At 57.7% G+C, this 18,276-nt stretch overlaps 1 protein-coding gene across 1 annotated transcript in view; it reads left to right on the top strand.

The window, feature by feature from the left end:
• The first annotated feature begins 9,686 nt into the window (after positions 1–9,686).
• The window catches only part of GRIN2A (glutamate ionotropic receptor NMDA type subunit 2A), a 58,274-nt gene continuing 49,684 nt past the window's right edge, over positions 9,687–18,276 (top strand). Inside the window, exon 1 of the mRNA XM_070955215.1 lies at positions 9,687–10,106. Coding sequence (XP_070811316.1) covers positions 9,687–10,106 — 420 coding nt within the window. The remainder of the gene's footprint in view (positions 10,107–18,276) is intronic.

Genomic DNA, 18,276 nt, shown 5'->3' with positions numbered 1-18,276 from the left:
CCCTCGGTCGCACGTGTGAAGCCGGAGATGAGGGTCGGCGCCCGGTACGCGCGCCCCGAGCCCGTGTGTGGGGGGGTGATGGTTCGCGAGGGAAAGGCTTCCCTTCCAAGGCGGCGCCTGCGGCAAAGGCAGCGTTGTAGCAGGGCCGGAGCGGGTGGGTGGGTGGGTGGGTGAGGAGCCCCCCCCCCCCCCGGGCGCCCTTTTCACGACCTCGGCGGTCCCGGAGCCTCCGGCCTGGCGCGGCCGTTCCTGGCGGGAAGGAAGCCGGCGGGTGCCCGGTCAGGATGGATCTGGAAAGGGACCCTGGAGGTCTTCTAGTCCGACCCTGGACCAGGACGCCCGTGTGTGTGTGTGTGTGTATCTATCTATCTATCTGCCTGCCCAACTCTCTCTCTCGGGGCCCCCTCCCCGCCCCGAGGCCTCTTCATGGGGTCCCTCTTGGACCGGAGCTGCCCCTCCGCCTCCCCCGCCACAGACGTACCTTGTTTTTTGGGGGAGGGGCCCTCCGGATGTGTCCTGGAAGGCCTTGCTAGAAAGCCCTCCCCTCCCCTCCCCCTCCCTCCCTCCCTGCCAATCAGGAGGAGAAAGTGACCGTCCTTCCGCCTCGTCTGGGGCCGCCTAGAGCGCGGGGGGGGGGGAGGGGGAGCAGCCTGGAAGTGGCCCCCCTCCCCCCTCCCTCCCTCTGCTGTCCAGGCTGGGAACCAGCAAAGGTCCAATCCTGGCTCCGTCTGGGGTTCCTTCAGAACCCCCCCATTTCTTCAGTCGGGCTTCGTGTGGATGCATCGGCCCCAAGGTCATGACTACCGCCGGGGATCGCTCCAGCCCCCCCCCCCCCGCCCCACTTCCAATTCTTAAATCTGTAGTAACACTGGACTTCTACCCTGCACTAAAAGCAGATGGTTTGTTTAGATTCAGCGGCTCAGCCTCCTTAATGCACACAATTGTGAGAAAGCAAGCTCAGGCTCAAATTGTTGGAAATGACCGTCTTTTCCTTAAGAAAGCATTTGCAAAGGCTGGTGGATCTCTAAGCTGCAGGCAAGAGGCCTTGCGGGTTACAGATTTCAGTATATTTTACCCATGTCTATTAACTGTCCCTCCTTCCCAGGTCCAGATGACAGGCCCTGGTCAGTCACATGCTAACAGTCTGCCTGTAATCTGCTATTCCAGATTTTAAAAGTTTTAAAATCAGTTAAGTCCTTGTGGCTAAGTGCTCAGCCTTCCTTTCTTGCCTCTTTGGTACTCCCTTATCAGCTCTCTCTGTACAATGCAGTACCTGGTACCCATCCCGAGCCAGAAGCTGCGCAGGTCATTGGTCAGCAAAGTTCATGCGTCACAAACATGACCGCTCAGGCGGTCTGTCCTCGCTGTCCGTCACCTGGCGGTGGGGGATTTTCCCCTCTGGGGCAGTGACTGAGGCCTCCCCAAGCACCTCAAGCTGCTGTGAACAAGTGAAGCTTTCCTCCGTGCGTAGATAACACGGATCATCCCTTAAAGTCTCTCTTTAAAAAAAGCAATAATGCAGCAGCAACCCAGATCTTTGATAGCTTCACAGATGGTTTAATTCAGGTTGACCGTAGGTGGAGCTCTGCCACAAATATTCAAGCTGCTTGACGCGCCACACGTCTCCTCCGGAGGAGCCCACCCTGCTTTGGAGTGCAGAGGATGAACGGCATAAGGGGAGAATTGGGAGCAACGCAGCCCCCACCTCCACATTCCCATCCTTTGGAATGCCTGGTTCCTCCATGTTGCCCCATCTCAGCTCTGTTATCGTTTGGAATTTGAGTTGCTTTCCTGCAACTCTCTGCTCAGAGGTTAAATGTCAGAACTGGGCTGCAGTTTAACCCACAGTTCTATTAATGTTTGTTTGCGTCCTTACGGTCTTTTTCTCATAATGCAACCCGCTTTCCATTTTGTGTCGGAAAATCACTCCCCAGCACAAAGGAATGTATTTATTGCGTTTTTTTAGCAGGGGGAGGGGGGGGAGATGTCACTTTAGCCCAGCCTTGCTGCTGTGTTTCCAGCTGTGGCCAGCCTCGAGGTACAGGAGTTGTAACTGGGTGTCTTTTCCTGCTCTTCCCAAATCACAGAAGAGAACCCCATATTCTGGAGCAAGTACTGCAGAGCGGAAGGAACAAGCAAGACAGACATTTTGCAGCTGAGAAGATGGGAGACTCAGTTAAACTGAAAAGAGAAAAGGGTGTAAATGTGGTAAGCTAATTAATGGAAAGAAATTGTCCCCATGGTGCAAGATTTGTCCCTTCTAATTCGTCAGCAAGGGAGTGTGTCTCTGCCGCCTCCTCCTCCTCCTCCTCCTCCTCCCATTTTCTATGGCAAACCGAGTGCCTGCATTGCATAACAGATTGTGAGATCTCTGTGACGGATGCAGCTCAAGGCGTGCGTCTCTGGGCGGACAAGTCATCTGTGATTAGCAGACCTCTCAAAACCTTGGCCCAAAGTAGGCAAACGGGAGACGCATGGTTGAATCGGTGCATATTTACTCCAACAAAAGCCCTGTATTATTTGGGCTTTACTTACACAAAGGTTTGTGTAGAATAATGGCATTGACCCTATGCTAGAGTGCTCTCTTGTCGTTGAAATACACAACATCCACACAACCTGGTGGCACCGAATTGTATGAGCAATTTACAAAGCACCGCACAGATCTGGCGTGAATAATAGGCGCAGCGCTTCTCTCAAATTGCTGAGAAGGTGCTTTGAACATCTTGCTAACCCATCTCCTCCCAATCACTGGAAGACGTCTTATTTTAAAAAGGCACGTTGGTAGCCATTGGCGCATGAGAAATGACTGAAAATCTAGAGGTTGCAAGGGATGAAAGTATTCCTAATGTTGACTGATAAAAGATGCGTGCGAGAGAATCATAGCTGGACCCCTGGCCAGTCAGGAGATTGGCAACTGAATCTCAGCCATCCAGGCCCTGGTTGCCCCAAAGGTGCTTTTTCAAAAGGCAACTGGACTTCCTTGGTTTTCCTTGAAGATGTTTCGCTTCTCATCCCAGAAGCTTCTTCAGTTCTACTGACTTTTCTTCACTTGTCTAGAACTGAAGAAGCTTCTGGGATGAGAAGCGAAACAACTTCAAGGAAAACCAAGGAAGTCCAATTGCCTTTTGAAAAAGCACCTTTGGGGCATTAGCAACTGAAGACTGCCCATGCATCAGCCCAAGCTGGTAATCCTGCTCTGGGTTTGTTTTCCTCTTCCCTGCCATTCCACTTTCCTCTCTTACCCTGCTTATTAGATTTTGAGCTAGAGGGCAGAGCCTCCGTTCTTTTTAAACCCCTGCACCACCTTCTGGAAAATCAAGGCTGCCTCTGCGTGTGCCTAACTCTCCCGCCTTAGCTGGTGCGGTGGATGCTTGTGGCATGGCCACGCGTGATCCGCCTCCCCTTTCCCTGGTATTTTTCTGGGCTTCCTGTTGGGTGAAATTGTCAAACACGGCACCTGCTGTGGCGTTGCAAAAGGGCACATTAAGCCTGCCTTGCTGGATGCCGGATCGCTTGTCCATCACCGCGGATGTGCAAAGGCGCCTGCCAGGAGAGCCGCCGGCTCCAGCAGGGGGTTAAAATGTTATGGCTGCATCTCGGGGAGTTGTCTGCACACCTCGGTCTGGCCAGCTGTTCACCAAAACCGTCTGCTCCGGTTGAAGCAAAGCAAGGTGAACAGAGACTTCTGGTCTGGGAGCAGGAAAACCGGGCGAAGTTTTTCCTGTCTGTAATAACGGAAGGAAGGTGGAAGGTAGAACCAAGACTGAGAAGCTTCCTGGCTTTCTGTGTGCTTTGAAGCAGGATGGGCAGGCCCGGTTCACACATCCTGCATTCTCAAGGTGTTTAAAAGCATGGTTTATGGAGCTTGAAAAATGATGCCCAGCAACGCCTGGGAAGAAGATCCCACTTTGATTGGTTGAGAAAGAAGCGTCTCACGATTCCCAGAAGTGGAAAATTTTGCTGAGGCTTTTAAGAGGATAGAGCAGCTTAGTCTTCTGGACTGCACTGCCCATCCCGGCTGTGGAGCATGGGGGCTTTCATCCAGCATGTGTGGAGGGCTCCAGGTTTTGGCAGGACAGAGCGGATATGGTGCCCCCCCACCCTGAGGTCTCAAGAGGCTTAGAATCTGCCGAACGTCTATTACAGGTTGGATCCCATAATAAATATCTCAACCCCCCCCATCCTTTCATTGTTTCTGAGGTGGGGGATGAGGAGGACAGTGAAGTGGGCCTGCCCCCAAAGGCTGGCAGTCGAAGTGGCCACACCAAAGAGGCTTATTGTCTTGAGTTCTCCCCCTGCCCAGAGGAGGAAGCCCCCGCCCACAGAAGGGAGTTGCTTCTTTGGATTTTCTGGTCTTCCTTGGAAGCAGGAGTTGTGAGCAGGCCTCCCACCCACTGTGAGAGGGAACAGAGGCCACTTAATTAATTCGCAAGGAAAGCAAGGACACACATGCATGCACGCACGCACACAATGTGGGGCACAAAGAGAAGGCATTAGGGCACCGCTACCTTTCCGCCTGCCTGACCCACTCTGGCCTCGTGGCAGAGGATTGTGGAGAGTCTCAGGCCACCTGGGTGGATCTGAGATAACCCAAACTTCTGCCAGCTTCGTGGGGGCCCCTGAGCAATTGAACAGAAATTGAGCAGAATAATTCTGCTGCCTGCCTCACACCCAGCTTTCTGCAGACCCAAATGCTCCCGTTTGGCCAAAAGGCCCTCCAGGACCTTGGATGCAATGATTTTTCTCCACTCTCAGAAGCAAGAAAGAGAAAGCATTCACAAAAAGGTTTTCTTTAAAAAAAAAGCTGCTAGTCCTCATGAGCTCATGCTCGGTTGGATCCAAGAGATGCCGACTGACCACCCAGGTCCTCTGAGCTGGAGTCTTGGTTTCGGCTTCATCCCGTGAAAAGGGGAAATGGAGGCAAGAAAAGAAAACCACACAATTTTGCAGTGGATTATTGGTCTCCTGGTCCTCAGGAAAGTGCCCAGTGCGAGAAGGCAGCGTTCACAGCGGGGTCTCTGCCAGCCGCTTCCAGGTTCTAGAGCAGCTGAGGCTGGGAGAAGACTGAACCGGACCCAGTTCCTGGTGACTTTCTGGAGACGTCCACCACATTTTCTTGGCAACGGCCCAAAGCTTAATTTATTCCATGCAGCTGCTGACCTGGAGGATGGTGAAGGCCTCGGGCACCTCTTCTTCGCCTGCATGCCCATCCGGCATCTTCCTCCTGCCAGGGCTGAGCCATGCCCTCCACGGAGCCCCCGGGCCAAGGAGGAGCCCCCCATCCTTCCCCCGGGCCTCTCACTCAGCTGCTGCAGGGCCTCCTAATCCAACTGCTGCCTTCTCAGGGCTTGCCGGGTGTTGTATTTTCAAAGCCCCACATATCTTCCCCCCTTCCCCCCCCTGGACCTTCTCATCCCTCCGCCATGGAGTCCCTCTGTGGCTGCTGAAATCCTCCGGCCATCCCTGATCCAGAAGGGACTTGTCCAGCTAAGCTCGGCCTTTTTACATTCCTGCCCGGCCTTTGCGCCGTCTCTTCTCTCTGCATCCGCTGCCTCAGCTTTCCTGCTGCATCCCCAATTCCTGGCCTTGATTGTCCAACACGGAATCATAAACTTGCGGTGGACTGTAAGAAAACGTTGGAAGGTTCTGGAGACTCGGATTCTGGATCTGCATCCCAAGAGGTCAGGCCCACTGCTGGGGTCTCAAAGCCACAAACCGGCCATCTCCTTGGCACACATTCAGCAATCCGTGGGGCTAAATCCTATTGTTTTGGTGAGGGAAGATAGGATGGCAGCTGAAATTGGGGCCTTGCTAGGATCTTGGAAAGAACTTGCTGCCCAAACAAACCAACTCTGTGTTTCTCTCTGGACTTCCTCCAAGGCCGGCCCCTTCAACAGCGCCCCTGTGATGCAAGTGAGCCTGCTTTGAAACCTCTATAGCGCTACCTAAGCCCAAAATAGACTCATTTCCATTCAAAGGAATTGGATTTCTGCTATGTCTTAATTATTTTGGAATTGAAAGTGTGGTGTCTTTCATATTATGGAAGCTACCAGTCTCTTCCCCTCCTCATTTCCCCCCCTCTGTAGGGTAGCTTAAGCCCATAACATTTCCAATGGGGAGGGGGAGGGAAGGGGAAGGGGAGGGGGAGGAGAAAAGGGGAGGAGGAGGAGACCCCTAAGCCCCAGACCTGCAGAGTTGAAAACAATAAAGAGGGCTACTTACAGAAGCTGCCAAGAGACGTTAAGATGGCCTCGTCCAGCAAAGCTGCCCAGGAGGTGGAGCTGGGGCCATCGGTGGCCCTTCCGCAGGAGGGAAAAAGCCCTTTTCTGGGTCAGTCCCTTGGTGAGCCCAGCAGCCCTTCCGTGGCTGAGACACGGAGCAGCTCCACCCTGGACTCTAAGGATCAGAAGGGGAGCCGGGGGTGGGTGGGGGGGAAGACTTGCAGTTTTGAGGCTGGGCTCCCCACACATGGTTTCATGAACTCCAGTTGGCACAATATGCTAAGCCAAGAATCGGGAACAAACCACCTTATATGGCTGTGCTGGACGCCTGGTCGGTTGGATGACAGGCCAGGCAAGGCTGGTGCCGAAGACTCACATCAGGGTTCTGGGTCAAGCAGAACTCTTGACCCAGACTTGGGCCCCTTCAGGAGCAAACCTGGCTGCCTTGTGGCTCTTGCCGACTTTATACACTCTTGAGAGTTTTTAAACCAGGTTTATTTGTCTTCCGTAATTCATTGTGGCCTTTTGGGGGCAAACAACCCTGTTTCCCTTGAGGAGGGGCTGTTTTTGAAGGAAGCTGCACAGGGAGCGGCTGCAGCCCCCCCCCCGCCTGCCCTCTATGGGGGCGTCCCGGAGGCTTCCTGGCAGAGGCGCTGCAGCCCGGTTGCCCGTTCGCGGCCACTTGGATTGGCCTCCCCAGCTTCTGCAGGGAACAGCCCGGCCGGGACGGCGCGGAGAGTCTGCGGAGCCCGTCCGTCCTCGGCCATCCAAGGAGACGCGGCCGGGCCGGCGGGGCCCCAAACGGGCCCCCGGCTGTGCCCCGCGGCGACTCCGCCCCTCCCCTCCCCGCCGGGCGGGGGCGTGGGGGAAGGGCCTCTCTCCGCCTGTCCGCCCGCCCGCCGGCGGGCTGGCTGGCTGGCTGGGCTGCTGCGCGGCTGAGCTCCGCCCGGCGCCGGACTGCAGCGCCGCCGCTGGTCCCGGCCGAGGCAGCGGCCGAGTGAGCGCGCTCCGCAGGGCAGACTCTCCCCTCCGGGTCCCGGGCGGCGGCGGCGGCGGCTGGCTCTGGCTTCGGGGCGGCGCTGGGCTGTGCGGCCGCCCTCCCGCCCTGCGTGCCACCCGGCCGGTGCCCTCGGCCCGCGCGCTCCGCCAACTTGCCCGGAGGAGGAGGAGGAGGCGGCGGCGGCGGCGGCGGGAGCCGCGCGGGCGCTGCGGGCCGGGAGGGGAGCGGAGGGGGTGCGAAGGAGCCGAGCCAGGCGCCCCGGCGAGGAGGGAAAGGCCGGCGGCGGCGCGCCTCTGCCTGCTGCCCGGACGGCCTCGGAGATGCGGGGCGGCCGCCCCCCGGGGCATTATGGCGAAGGCCGGCGCTGCGGTGAGTAGGGCGGCGCGGCCGGGAGCTTCGGGCCCCAGGCACGCTCGGCGGGCGGCGGGCAGGCAGGGCTCCCCCGTTTCCCCGCCGCGCTCCGAGCCTGACTGGAGGGGCAGCCCCGCAGGAACCCGGGGGGCGGCTGGCCGGGTAGAGCGCGGCGCTTTGGGGAGGGTCCCGCGAGCTGCCCGTGTCCGGCCCCGTGCAGGGTGAGCCTTCCCGGGCGAGCAGCTGCGGAGCGTGGCGGGGCTGCCTGGTTGGCGGACTGGCTGCGCCTCCGCAGAGCCCCCGCCCGGCTTTGCGCCCTCCGCGGTGAGGACGTGCCCGGAGCCGGTGCGGGCGAGGGGAGCGCGCGGGGCTGGCCGAGGCAGCGGGACCCGCAGAAGATGGCGAGGCAGCCCCCGGGGGTCAGTAATCCCTCCCTCCCTCCCTCTCTCCCTGGGGCCGTCCGGAGGGGCCAGATCACCTCCCCCCCGCCTTGGCCGGATCAGGCGATGGGATTTGTAGTCCCGTGCTCCCGGAGGGCGGGCCGCAGCCAGGAGGGTGTCTCTGGGATGGCGTTTCGGCAACTTTCTCAAGTGCCGCCGCCGCCGCCGCCGCCGCGGCGTGTGAAGGTGTTTGTTTAAGCGGCTGTTCGTTTTGCGTGCCTGGAAGCGGCCTCGCTTCCCCCCTTCGCCGCCGCTCACCTGGCCGGCCTTCTTCTGACCCGCCCAGAGCCCGTTTGCACCGAGAGGCCCCCCCGCCGCCAGCGGAGGCGATGCGGAGCGCCGACCCCAGCCCCGGCGACGGCGCCTGTGGAAGGACGGACGGCAGCCCCCCTTGACGCGCGCCGCTGAGCAGCCCTGCGAAATGCCAAACTTTGCGGCCGCCTCGTCTACCGTTTCTCACGACCCCGGTAAGCAGCGGAGCCGGGAGGGGAGGCGGGGCCAGGGGGAGCCTTCGCCCCACAACGGGACCGGGAGCCAAGAATAGCCGGCTGCAGTTGGGAGGGGGCGCCCCCCCCGTCACCCAGCCAGGCAGCCTGGTCGCCCTTCAGAGCACCGGCCCAAACGGGAATTAATGAGGCGACTTTAAAAGGCCCACGGAAAGCTTCGTCGTTTTCCCCGGAGCTGCTGCTCCTTTTCACAAAAATTCTTGCCTGATCTAACTGCAGTGGGGGGGGGGGGTGTTGGTAAATCTGCCCTGCAACAGATCCGACCTCTGAGGCCGCATCCAAATGCAGTCTGCAAAGGGGGGAGGGGAGTGGGCAGGGGCTGCAGCGACCCCCTCCTCCCACACACTCCCCCTCCCCTTCCACCTGGGAAAAGCAGATCTTTTAGGAGCCCTGCTTTGCTGAAGCTGTGGGGGTCGGGGGTCAGTTGAGTGGGCACACTGAGCCCCCCCTTGGGCTGGAGGGGGGTACGGTCTGGCTGGGAAGATGTAGGACCCCTTGGCGAGGGCCTGTCTCAGCAGCAGCAGCCTCTCCAGAAGGCATGGCGAGGTGGAGGGGGTTCCTTCCAGGAAGAGGCCTGAGGCTGGGCCCCCAATCCTGCAGGAAGGGCCCCTTCCTCCGTGTCCCCTTAGCAGCCTGTGCTGGGAGGCCCCGGAAGGGAGCAGCCAGGAAGGTCCAGCTGTGGAGGGGCAGGTGGACTCGGCCTGTCTGAAACTGTGCCACAGATGCGGCTGGTTCAGCTTGGTCAGCCAGCCATCCCACTGGCCAGGAGGCCGGAGGATGCCCCTCCGAGGAGTACCGCTGGTTCCCCTTCACTGGCTGTGGCAGGCCGAAAGGGGCCCCCTGCCTGGCTCAGCAGCTTCTCCTTGACGGGCAGCAGCCCCTCCCCGACTCCCCCGGCTGCTGCCTGTCCCCCACCCCACCATCCTGGGCTGCTTCTCTTTTCTCTCCATAAAGGAGGGCTCTTGCCCAGTTGCTCCTGCATGGATGCGACATGAGCCGGCTCTGCTCTGAAGCCAGCGGAGGGTTGGGGGGAGGCAGGGGGACGGTATGCGGCGCCCCCGCCCCTTCGGAGGGCCCGGCAGTCTGGGGTCTGCCTGCCAGTGGGTCTGCCAGCCCCTCCGGCTGAGCAGGAGGGCGCCCGGGTTCACTCTGGCCCCCTTTGCAGGGCATGGTGCTGGTCAAGATGGCATGCGTGTGCTGGAATCTGCTGGTGCTCCACGCGTTTCTGGCGGATCTGGCCCTGGTCCACGGGGCGGAGAGAAGCTCCCCCATCCTGAACGTCGCGGTCATTTTGGGGAGGACCCCGAGCGTCACGGAAAGAGACGTCCGTGCTCTCAGCAGCCGGGATGTGGCAGGGGGGCTCCCCACTGACGTTAACGTGGTGCCCCTCCTGATCAACCAGACCGACCCCAAGAGCATCATCACCCACATCTGCGACTTGATCTCGGGCACCAAGATCCACGGGGTGGTTTTCGGAGACGACAGCGGCCAGGAGGCCGTGGCCCAGATCCTGGATTTTATCTCCTCCCAGACTCTGATCCCCATCCTGGGCATCCACGGAGGCTCCTCCATGATCATGGCAGAGAAGGTAGGGGGGGAGAGGAGGGGGGGACCGAGGGGCATCATGGGTGTCACAGGGTGGGGAAGGGGGCTCTTGTCTGCTGGTCCCGGGGAGGGAGGCTGCAATCGTGCCTTCTCTGAAGGGGGTGTGGGCAACCCTTGCCATTTGGGGCCGCCTAGAATGCTGCTCTCCTTGACAGAATCAGTGTCAGGCTGGTCCATTTATCTGGAGTGGCGTGGGGTCTCCTGCTTGAGCAGGGGGTTGGACTAGAAGACCTCTAGGGTCCTTTCCAACTCTGTTGTTCTGTATTTCTGAACATGGACCTCCCCAATGGTGCTCCTTAAACGTGGCTCCAAAAGCCTTTCTCCGGAGATCAGCCAGGGGAGGATTGGGAGTGGGGGTCAGCCCGGAGAGAGGCCTCACTTTCAGGCTGGCTATTTTCCTTCCTGGGTGTAGAAGAAGCTCTTCCTGCTGATCTCGATGTCCGTTTTGTGGAAGGGGGTTTACTTGCCAGAGGAAACCATCCTGGAGGGAGGGGGGAGGGGGGAGGGAGGGAGGGAGGCAGGGAGGCAGGGGGGACGGAATTCCTTCCTGCACCCCTCCCCCCCGGATCTCTTAGGCCAGGGATCCTTCTGTGCCGGACCTTCCTGTGCTGCTTCCCGAGGGTTGTTGGAGACACGGCTGATGTGCAGAGGTTGCGTGAATTAGCCCCAAGGTCACTCCAGCAGGGTCGCACACCTCTTTGTGGGCGTGGCCTTCAACCCAGGCCTTGGCGTTGCAGGCCGTTGCCTGGCTTTGTTGGCGGCTTCTGGGGCAGTGATTTCGGATGGGGGGGAGGAGGAGGCGGCTTGTGGATGTTGGGACGGATCACAGGATTGGGAGGGGAGGACTTTGTAAGTGGGGTCAGCCGGTCAGAGGCGGTCCTCTTGCAGGCCCATGGAAAAGTTCCGGTCCAGGCGGTTGGCTTGCCGGGCTCCAGGCTGAACTGGCTGCTTTCCGGCAGAGGCTTTGTTACTAGCAAGCGAGAAGGTCAGAGACCACCCAGAAAGCAGCAGATGTGCAGGTGGCCACCCGAGTGGAGCCAGGCCACTGCTTGGCATGGTGGGTGCTCGGTGGCGCTTCCATGCCAGATGCCAGTCAGGACTGGGTGGCTGTTGAATCAGGCTGCTTGTGGAGCTCTGATTGGCACCGGTGGGTGCAATGGCGGTGGGCTGACTCCCCAGTCAGCCTCTCGTACGGCTGGGGGTGCCTTGTCTCGGTGATGGCCTCTGTCCTCTTCCACGCCATGCTCGAAGGCAGCCCTTAGAGGCTGGGGCAGCTGAGAGCCACATTGGTTTCTTGCTCACTTCCACCAGTGGCTGGTGCCAAGTTATGCGGCAGTGAAGCTCACCGGGTAAAGGCAGCCTGCGCAGGGGAGAACTTCCTTTGCTTTTCGAGAAGCAGCCCAGGGCTGGTGCCCCTCAGAGGTGCTAAGCAGGCTCACCTTGCCCCCCCCCGGCAATAAAAGGGCCCCGCTGGCCTGTGTGGAGCTGTTTAGGATCAGGGTAAGCCAGAGGGGGCTTGTTAGGAACCCCTGCCTCTCTGGACTCCCCTTCTCTGCTGATTCTTCGGCCTCCCTTCACTTCTCTCCTGCTCTTCCTCTTCTTGGGAGCCCTCCCCTCGGTTGAGGCTGTGCCACACGGGCTGGGTTGGGGTCCGAGGGAAGTCCGTTTGGGTCGTGCTTGGCTTTCTTTGGGGCTGAGGGACTCAGGCGGTGGGGACCATCCCCGAGTTGCCCAGCATAGTCTCTTCCCTTCGCACCTGGTGCCGCCTCTGAATCGTTCTTTACCCACAGGGTGGGGGGGGGGGGGGTAAGATCCCCACATTTCTTGCTTCAGCCGAGAAGATCTTCCCTCCCGGCCAGAGCCAAGGGGAGCAATCGATCGATCGATCTCGGCCGCGATCTGCCCGCTGCAGTGTGTGCCCCTTGAAATGCAGCAGGGAGAGGGCGGAGGGAGGTGCAGTGGCATCGCAGGTGGGAGCGGGCAAGCCCCCGGCCTCCTCCGCTGCATCTCCAGGGCTGCCTCTGCAGAGTGGCTGACGGACGGACCGGCATTGTGGGGCTGCTGCTGCCTTCCCTGAAATCTCAGCTGCCACCACGTCTCTCCCGAAGGGCTGGGGAGCCAATCTTGCCTCCACTTATGTAAAGAGTGGGGGGGGGGGCTGCTTGATGGAAGGCAGGGCGCTTCTGGCTTTCCAGGAAATGCTTTCTCAGGGCAGCTCGTGCAGCCTGTTTCCCAACAGCTACCGAGCCTCTCCCCCCCCCCAACAAAGGCGAGATTAGGAGAAGAAAGACCCCCCAGGTAGCCTCTCTTCTCTGCCTCCCAGGCTCTGCTCACTACAGAGGCTGCTTCTATGCAGGGGGAGAGAGAGAGAGAGAGAGAGAAAGGGAGGGAGGGAGGGAGAGAGAGAGATATTTGTCTTGAAACAGACCTGTGGATCCAGGGGGCATGTGTGTGTGTGCGCGTGTGTGTCTCTGTTCACCACCCAAAATGCTGTGTCAGTGCTGCAAGTATTGCACAACTGAGGCAGCAGTGAAGTGTGTGGACAGGGGTTGGCAGGAGGAGGCCCCAGGGGACCCCCTCACCACCTCCTTTCCACAGGGATTGGCAGCCGGATAACGTCCAGTGTCCTGATTCTGATGCTCGGCCTCCAGTGGTGGTCAGCTGGAAGCCTCGTTTGCTGGCAGGTTGCACAGCCGTGCTAGATGGCCCGTGTGTAGTGAGGACCTTCAGCTGAATCTTCTGCTTTTGAGCTGGGAGGTGTTCTGGGCACCTCATGGAGAAGGCCAGTCGGGGAGGGGGGGGAGATCCCAGTGGTGCAGGGGCCTCCCACGCCAACCTGCAGCTCTCAAGCACAAGCAGGCCTTCTCCAGCCGGGCTGAGCTGCTGCAGAGAGACAATCGGCCCTTTCAGACACCGGATTCCTCTTGGCTGAGGCTGATCAGAAGTCCACAAAGAAGGGTTGAGTTCGCCCTCGGCACTAAGACATCAGGCCAGCTTCTCAGTTGTGTGAACGTGGCCACTTGCAGTCTCTTCAAGCAACTGGGGGTGAACAAAGCTTCGTTCAGCGCTGTGTGCCAAGCGTGTGTCCTGGGGGCCTCCCCTGCCTGCCTCCCCCTATCTGGGATCTTGCCAGTTGCCTTTGGTGCTTTGGGGGTCTTTCCTGCCCCTCGTAAGGGCTGTCCAAGTCCTGGGAATTGACCTGATCTTCTGCCAAGGGTGGGAAACCAAGCCCTCTTTTGTCTTCGGAGCCAATTTGCCACCTCTCTTTTGGGGGAGACTGTGGCTTAAGTGGAAGGACCCAACGGATGGCGTGCTCCTCGGGCGCCACTGAGGCATCTTATTTGTACGGAGTAAACAGAAGGAGGTCCATATTGGTTCTGTCAAACATGTTTTCTTTCTCCGCTTTGTCATCTATTAAGGGTGCCTGAGAACATGCTGGCTTTAACTGGATCTGACAGTTTAATAGTTTTCCTCTTTCCCTTTTTCATTTTGGTGCAATGGGGAGAGCAGAACGCTTGACCAGGCCTTTTAGACCCGGCGAGGCCTTCAAAGTTATTGTTGCTTTCAGTTGTGGCTCACAATTCTGGGTCTCTTGGGGGCCCCCGACTCTGTGGCCAGTTCTCTCAAGTGGGGAACCCCGGGCACCGTCGCGATTTGTGTGGGTGGCGAGGAAATAACTGTAAAGATTGGCACATGACTGTATTTAGACTTGCGCTTGTGCCCACGTCGGTTGCCAACTGGCATGGGACGTGCCCGGCTGAAGGACCTGGGGGAGTGTTTGGATCAAAGGCTGAACTTAAACGCGCTCGAGCACAGCTGGATTTGCTTACTTAGGGCTTATTGTACAAGCCGTGGTTGGCTGCGTCTCTTCGGCCGGCTGAGGGAGGAAGCGCGGCTCAGAGCCTCCATGACTCCATACACAAAGCCCAGTGTGCCGCAGCCAAGCAAACCGCTTACGGCTTGAACCCAGTGTAAATCTTGGTTGCTGTCCCGCCTGGGAGAACTGCCCCCCTCAACAATGATTCCGACTTGCGTTGGAGAAAGTCAGGGGAAACATGGCCTGTTTCTGCATCCGAGGCACAATCAATGGGGGTTCGTTGCCCTTTGTCTTGGCCGTTGTTGCCAGGGAAGTGTTGTGATTTCCCAGCTGCATTTTCTGGCTTGCTGGTTGTCTGAATCCAGACAGCCTCATTCATACATCTTGTTTGTCTTTTGGACTGAGACAAGCCGTGATTTAGGATTGAGTGTAGGACGTCAATGAAGCTTTGCTGCTGCCTTGGCCATCTCCCATAACTCCGGGGAAAGCTCTCCTTGCCGTCCCAGGCAAGAGACTCCATTTCGAAGAAGGCAGATTTGGGGGCTTCGTAGGACAGTGAGGCCAAAGCAGGGGTCTCCTAGAAACTGGGGTGTCCCCTGGCTTGCTACCTCTTTGGCCCCTCATGCAACCCTCTTCCTGCTGGGGTTCCCCAAGTGCTTGGAGATTTCCCAGTCCACTGGGAGCCCTGGCGTATGGGTCTTAGCCCCCTCCTCAGGGTTGGGCAGGGTAAAGGAATGTAGAGGGGATTCTGGGAACCGCTGAGCTGCTGAGGGAGGGGAAAATGGCCACTCAGTCCAGGGAAAGTGGAAAGCACGAGAAAGGCACTCAAGACTGCCTCCCTTGCTGGCTGGGGAATTCTGGGAGTTGAAGTCCACAGGTCTTACAAGTTGCAAAGGTTGGTCGTCCATGCCGGCTGGGGAATTCTGGGAGTTGGAGCCCGCCCATCTGAAAGCTGCCAAGGTTGAGAAACACTGTGGTGGAGCCCTCCTGGGGAGGAATTCTGCAAGGAGCAGATTAGGAAAGGTGGGTTGAAGCATTAGCGGAGGGGTTAAAAACAGATCACCGATGGTCTGGGATCTAAGAAGAAGATGCATCAGTGGATGGACTGAGAATTAAGTCTCCCCTCCAACCATGCTGTTCCCCCTCCCCCTCCTCCGAGGAGCCTCTTCTCCGCGGCAGCCGAAGCTTTGAAAGTGCCGGCATGTTCTGAACACGGCCTGCTGGGCCAGGACTGGTCTTCAGGCAAGAACATGACGGGCCGAGGATGGAGCCATGAATGTTTCATGGTGCTAAGTGCTCAGGGTGGAGGTTCTCCCACATGGAGTCTGACTCCAGGAAACAGGCTGGGTTGCCCATTGCGGGACTCGTGCTCAAACGGCAGGTTTCCTTAATGGAGAATACGGCTCCTTCTCGGTTTTTTTCCCAAGCAAGAAAGCTAATCGGTTTTAGTAAAGATAAATAAATAAAAACACAAGCCGGATTTCCTTTTTTTTTTTTTACGGCTGACATCCAGCTACAAAATTTCAGCTTATATAATTGTTTCAACATCGCCTAGATGGCCCCATGCATACTCCCCCCCTCCCCCCATTGGTTGCAAACTCTTCCTTGCAGCTTCCTACATCCGGGAGTTGCAAGAAAGAATTCGGAGGAACTTGACTTGGAAAACGGAGGAGGCTCCACCCTGCAGCTGAGACTACCAGCCTCCAGGCCAGGGCCTGTGAGAGAAGGCTCTTCTTTGCTGAGAGAAAAAAAGCCATGCTGACCACTTGGGTTCTTGGCCCTCCAGACGTGGCTTGGAGCAGCGGTCACCAACTGGTGGTCCATGGGCCACTGGTGGCCCACAAGAAAATTTTGGTGGTCCGCAGAAAAAATACTTGCATTTTTTGTATTACATTAAATCAGGGGTTCTCAAACTACGGCCCCCGGGCTGGATACGTGCAATGAACGTTTGTGTTGCTGCAGAGAGTCTCCCCCTTCGGGGTCTTTTTGTGTGGGTCAGAGGGGGTCAGAAATTCCGACTTGGGGTCTGCTTCAGCTTTGGGCGAAGGCTGGAGGGAAGCGCCTCTGGTCGCAAAGATCTGGAGGACCTTGCTCCAGTGGGACTGCATTGTGGCCTGGAACTGGCTGACCATCTCAGCCCACTGAGCCTTCAGGTGCCGGTACCTGGCCTTGCACTCCCGCAGGTCTTCCTTCTGCTTGGAAAGCTTATGCTCCTAGTCCTCCGTGAGGTGCTTCTGCTGAGCCTCCTTCTCGGCCAGATCCAATTTGAACTGAGCCAGCTGTTTTGTCAAGTCTTTCTCGTGGTGGCTGCTTAGCTCCAACAACTGCTTCCTATTGGGGCTCTAAGGAGCCTGGGTGGGCAGGCAAGGAGTGACTGGTAGGGGAGGGGCAAGTAGAGGCTGGCAAGGCCCCCCTCGACGTGAGTGTCATCGAGTTGGCCATGCCCACCCAGTCACATGACCACCTAGCCACGCCCACCCAGCTGATCATGAGGCAGATCATGGTCTGCGGGATTTTAAATTATCAATTTAGTGGTCCCTGAGGTCCAAAAGGTTTGGGACCCCTGGCTTGGAGCATCTCTTTCACCCCGACCAAGAATCCAACGTTACATCGACATTGGGACTGTTAAATCTTTCCTGGGGTCAAGCTGGGCCCATCCAGGGCCGGAAGCAGCCTTCCTCCCGACCTGGGCTCAGCACTTCCACCTGAATAAATAAGGAAACATTTGCTGATTTGGGGGTGGCTGTTGGCTACCAGCTGTCAGATGCATCTAATAGCCAAAGTCGTAGATTTCTGCGGCTGATATAAAAAGGAACCGTTTGGTAGTTGGACGGGAGCCCGAGAGGAGATCAAAGTTGCACATTTTAAGAGCTGCCAGGGAGCTCCAAGGAGTGGCTGGTGCTATTTATTTGAGAAGTGCTTGACAATCTGTCTGTTTGTTTATTTGAGGAAAACACCACACCTCCTGGAGAATTTTTTCCCTGGGGCACAATTTGGCAATCTGTTTCCATTTCTCTGTGCCCACTTTCACCCTCTTTGATGCCTTCTGGTAAGAAAAGCCCAAAGAATGAATCCCACTCGTTTTGACCCAGTGTTTTATTTCTCACCAGTTGCCCTTGGAGTGCTTAGGAGTACGGGAGGGAGGCTCCTTCCCTCCCCCGCCCCAGTTGTCCCCCCAGCAATGCTTTAGCCCCCCCCCCCCCGAGTGGCTGCTTCTCCTTTCCTGCAGGTGGGCAAAGCAGCTGCCCTGGGTGGGATGCCAGTCATGGTGGCCAGAGGAGTGTAGACTTGGTCTTCAGCAGTGCCGAGAGGGGATGCAGAGCACCTTAAATGCCACCCAGTTGGAGAAGAGGAGGAGGAGGATGTGTTTACCCAAAATAGATTTAGAAAACATGACCTAAATCTCTGGCACTCACTGCATCCACCTGCCGTGTGCCAGGCAGCCTGGCCTGGGCGATGGGGGTCAGAAGGCTTTGGGGCCTGTACCCCAGGAGAGTTGGACCTGCCACCCCCCCCTGCCATGCACCTTTGTCCGCCATGCCTGTTCAGATAAGGCGCTGGTAAACCGCCCTGGGAAGACCCAGCTTGGGAGTGGTGGGGCATGCCCAGTTTAGAAATAAATTGTTGCATCAGTTCTGCCAGTTCCCTCGAAGACTAGGTGGATGTTCCAGGTATAGTGGCAGTCTACCTGCAGATAGCAGCTTTAGGGAATAAAGGAAGGGAGGGTCACTACATGTTGGGGGTCTCTAGCAGGTTTTGGCTTTACATAGAACAGGCAAGAAGGGAGACAGTTCTGTGCTACTGAGTTCCTGGGATAATCCTGTGGCCACCTTGATATTTTGGGGGGCTAATTTTATGCTCATCCCAGACGAGATTTCCTTTTTCTCATCTTTGTGAGAAGCAGTTTACGAACAGTGAACGAAGGCCCTCGCCAGCTTTTACAGTGGAGGCATGAAAGGCTCGTGTTGGAGAGGAACAGTTTCCTTTCAGGGTCTGGAGTTGCCCAAAGCAATTTACCATTCAAGAAAAATAAAAATGTCTCCGCTACGAAACAAAACTAAATGGAGCCCATCCAATAAATCAGAGCAGGGAAAATCAAATGAAAAGCTATCAAGACCAACAAAAGGACAGCAGCCCACACAGCCAAGCGAGCTTGACAATGTCTTAGGTGCCACGTGTGCTCTAGATGAGAGATCAATTGTGGCTTGGGTTTGGCCTGAAGGACAGTCAGTAGGGAAGAAAAGGGGAGAGAATTCATGGCAGGACCATTGTGGTCCAAGAGCTGATGGGATGCAAGGCAGACTGGCCAACATCCAGAGCCTTGCCCTGGCCCTTC

The sequence above is a fragment of the Pituophis catenifer genome, unplaced genomic scaffold (assembly GCF_029215685.1).
Source record: "Pituophis catenifer annectens isolate HBS135680 unplaced genomic scaffold, rPitCat1.0.hap2 SCAF_16, whole genome shotgun sequence".
Taxonomy (NCBI): Eukaryota; Metazoa; Chordata; class Lepidosauria; order Squamata; family Colubridae; genus Pituophis; species Pituophis catenifer.
Note: the sequence above shows the minus strand (reverse complement) of the source record. Positions and strands in the feature narration are given on the sequence as shown.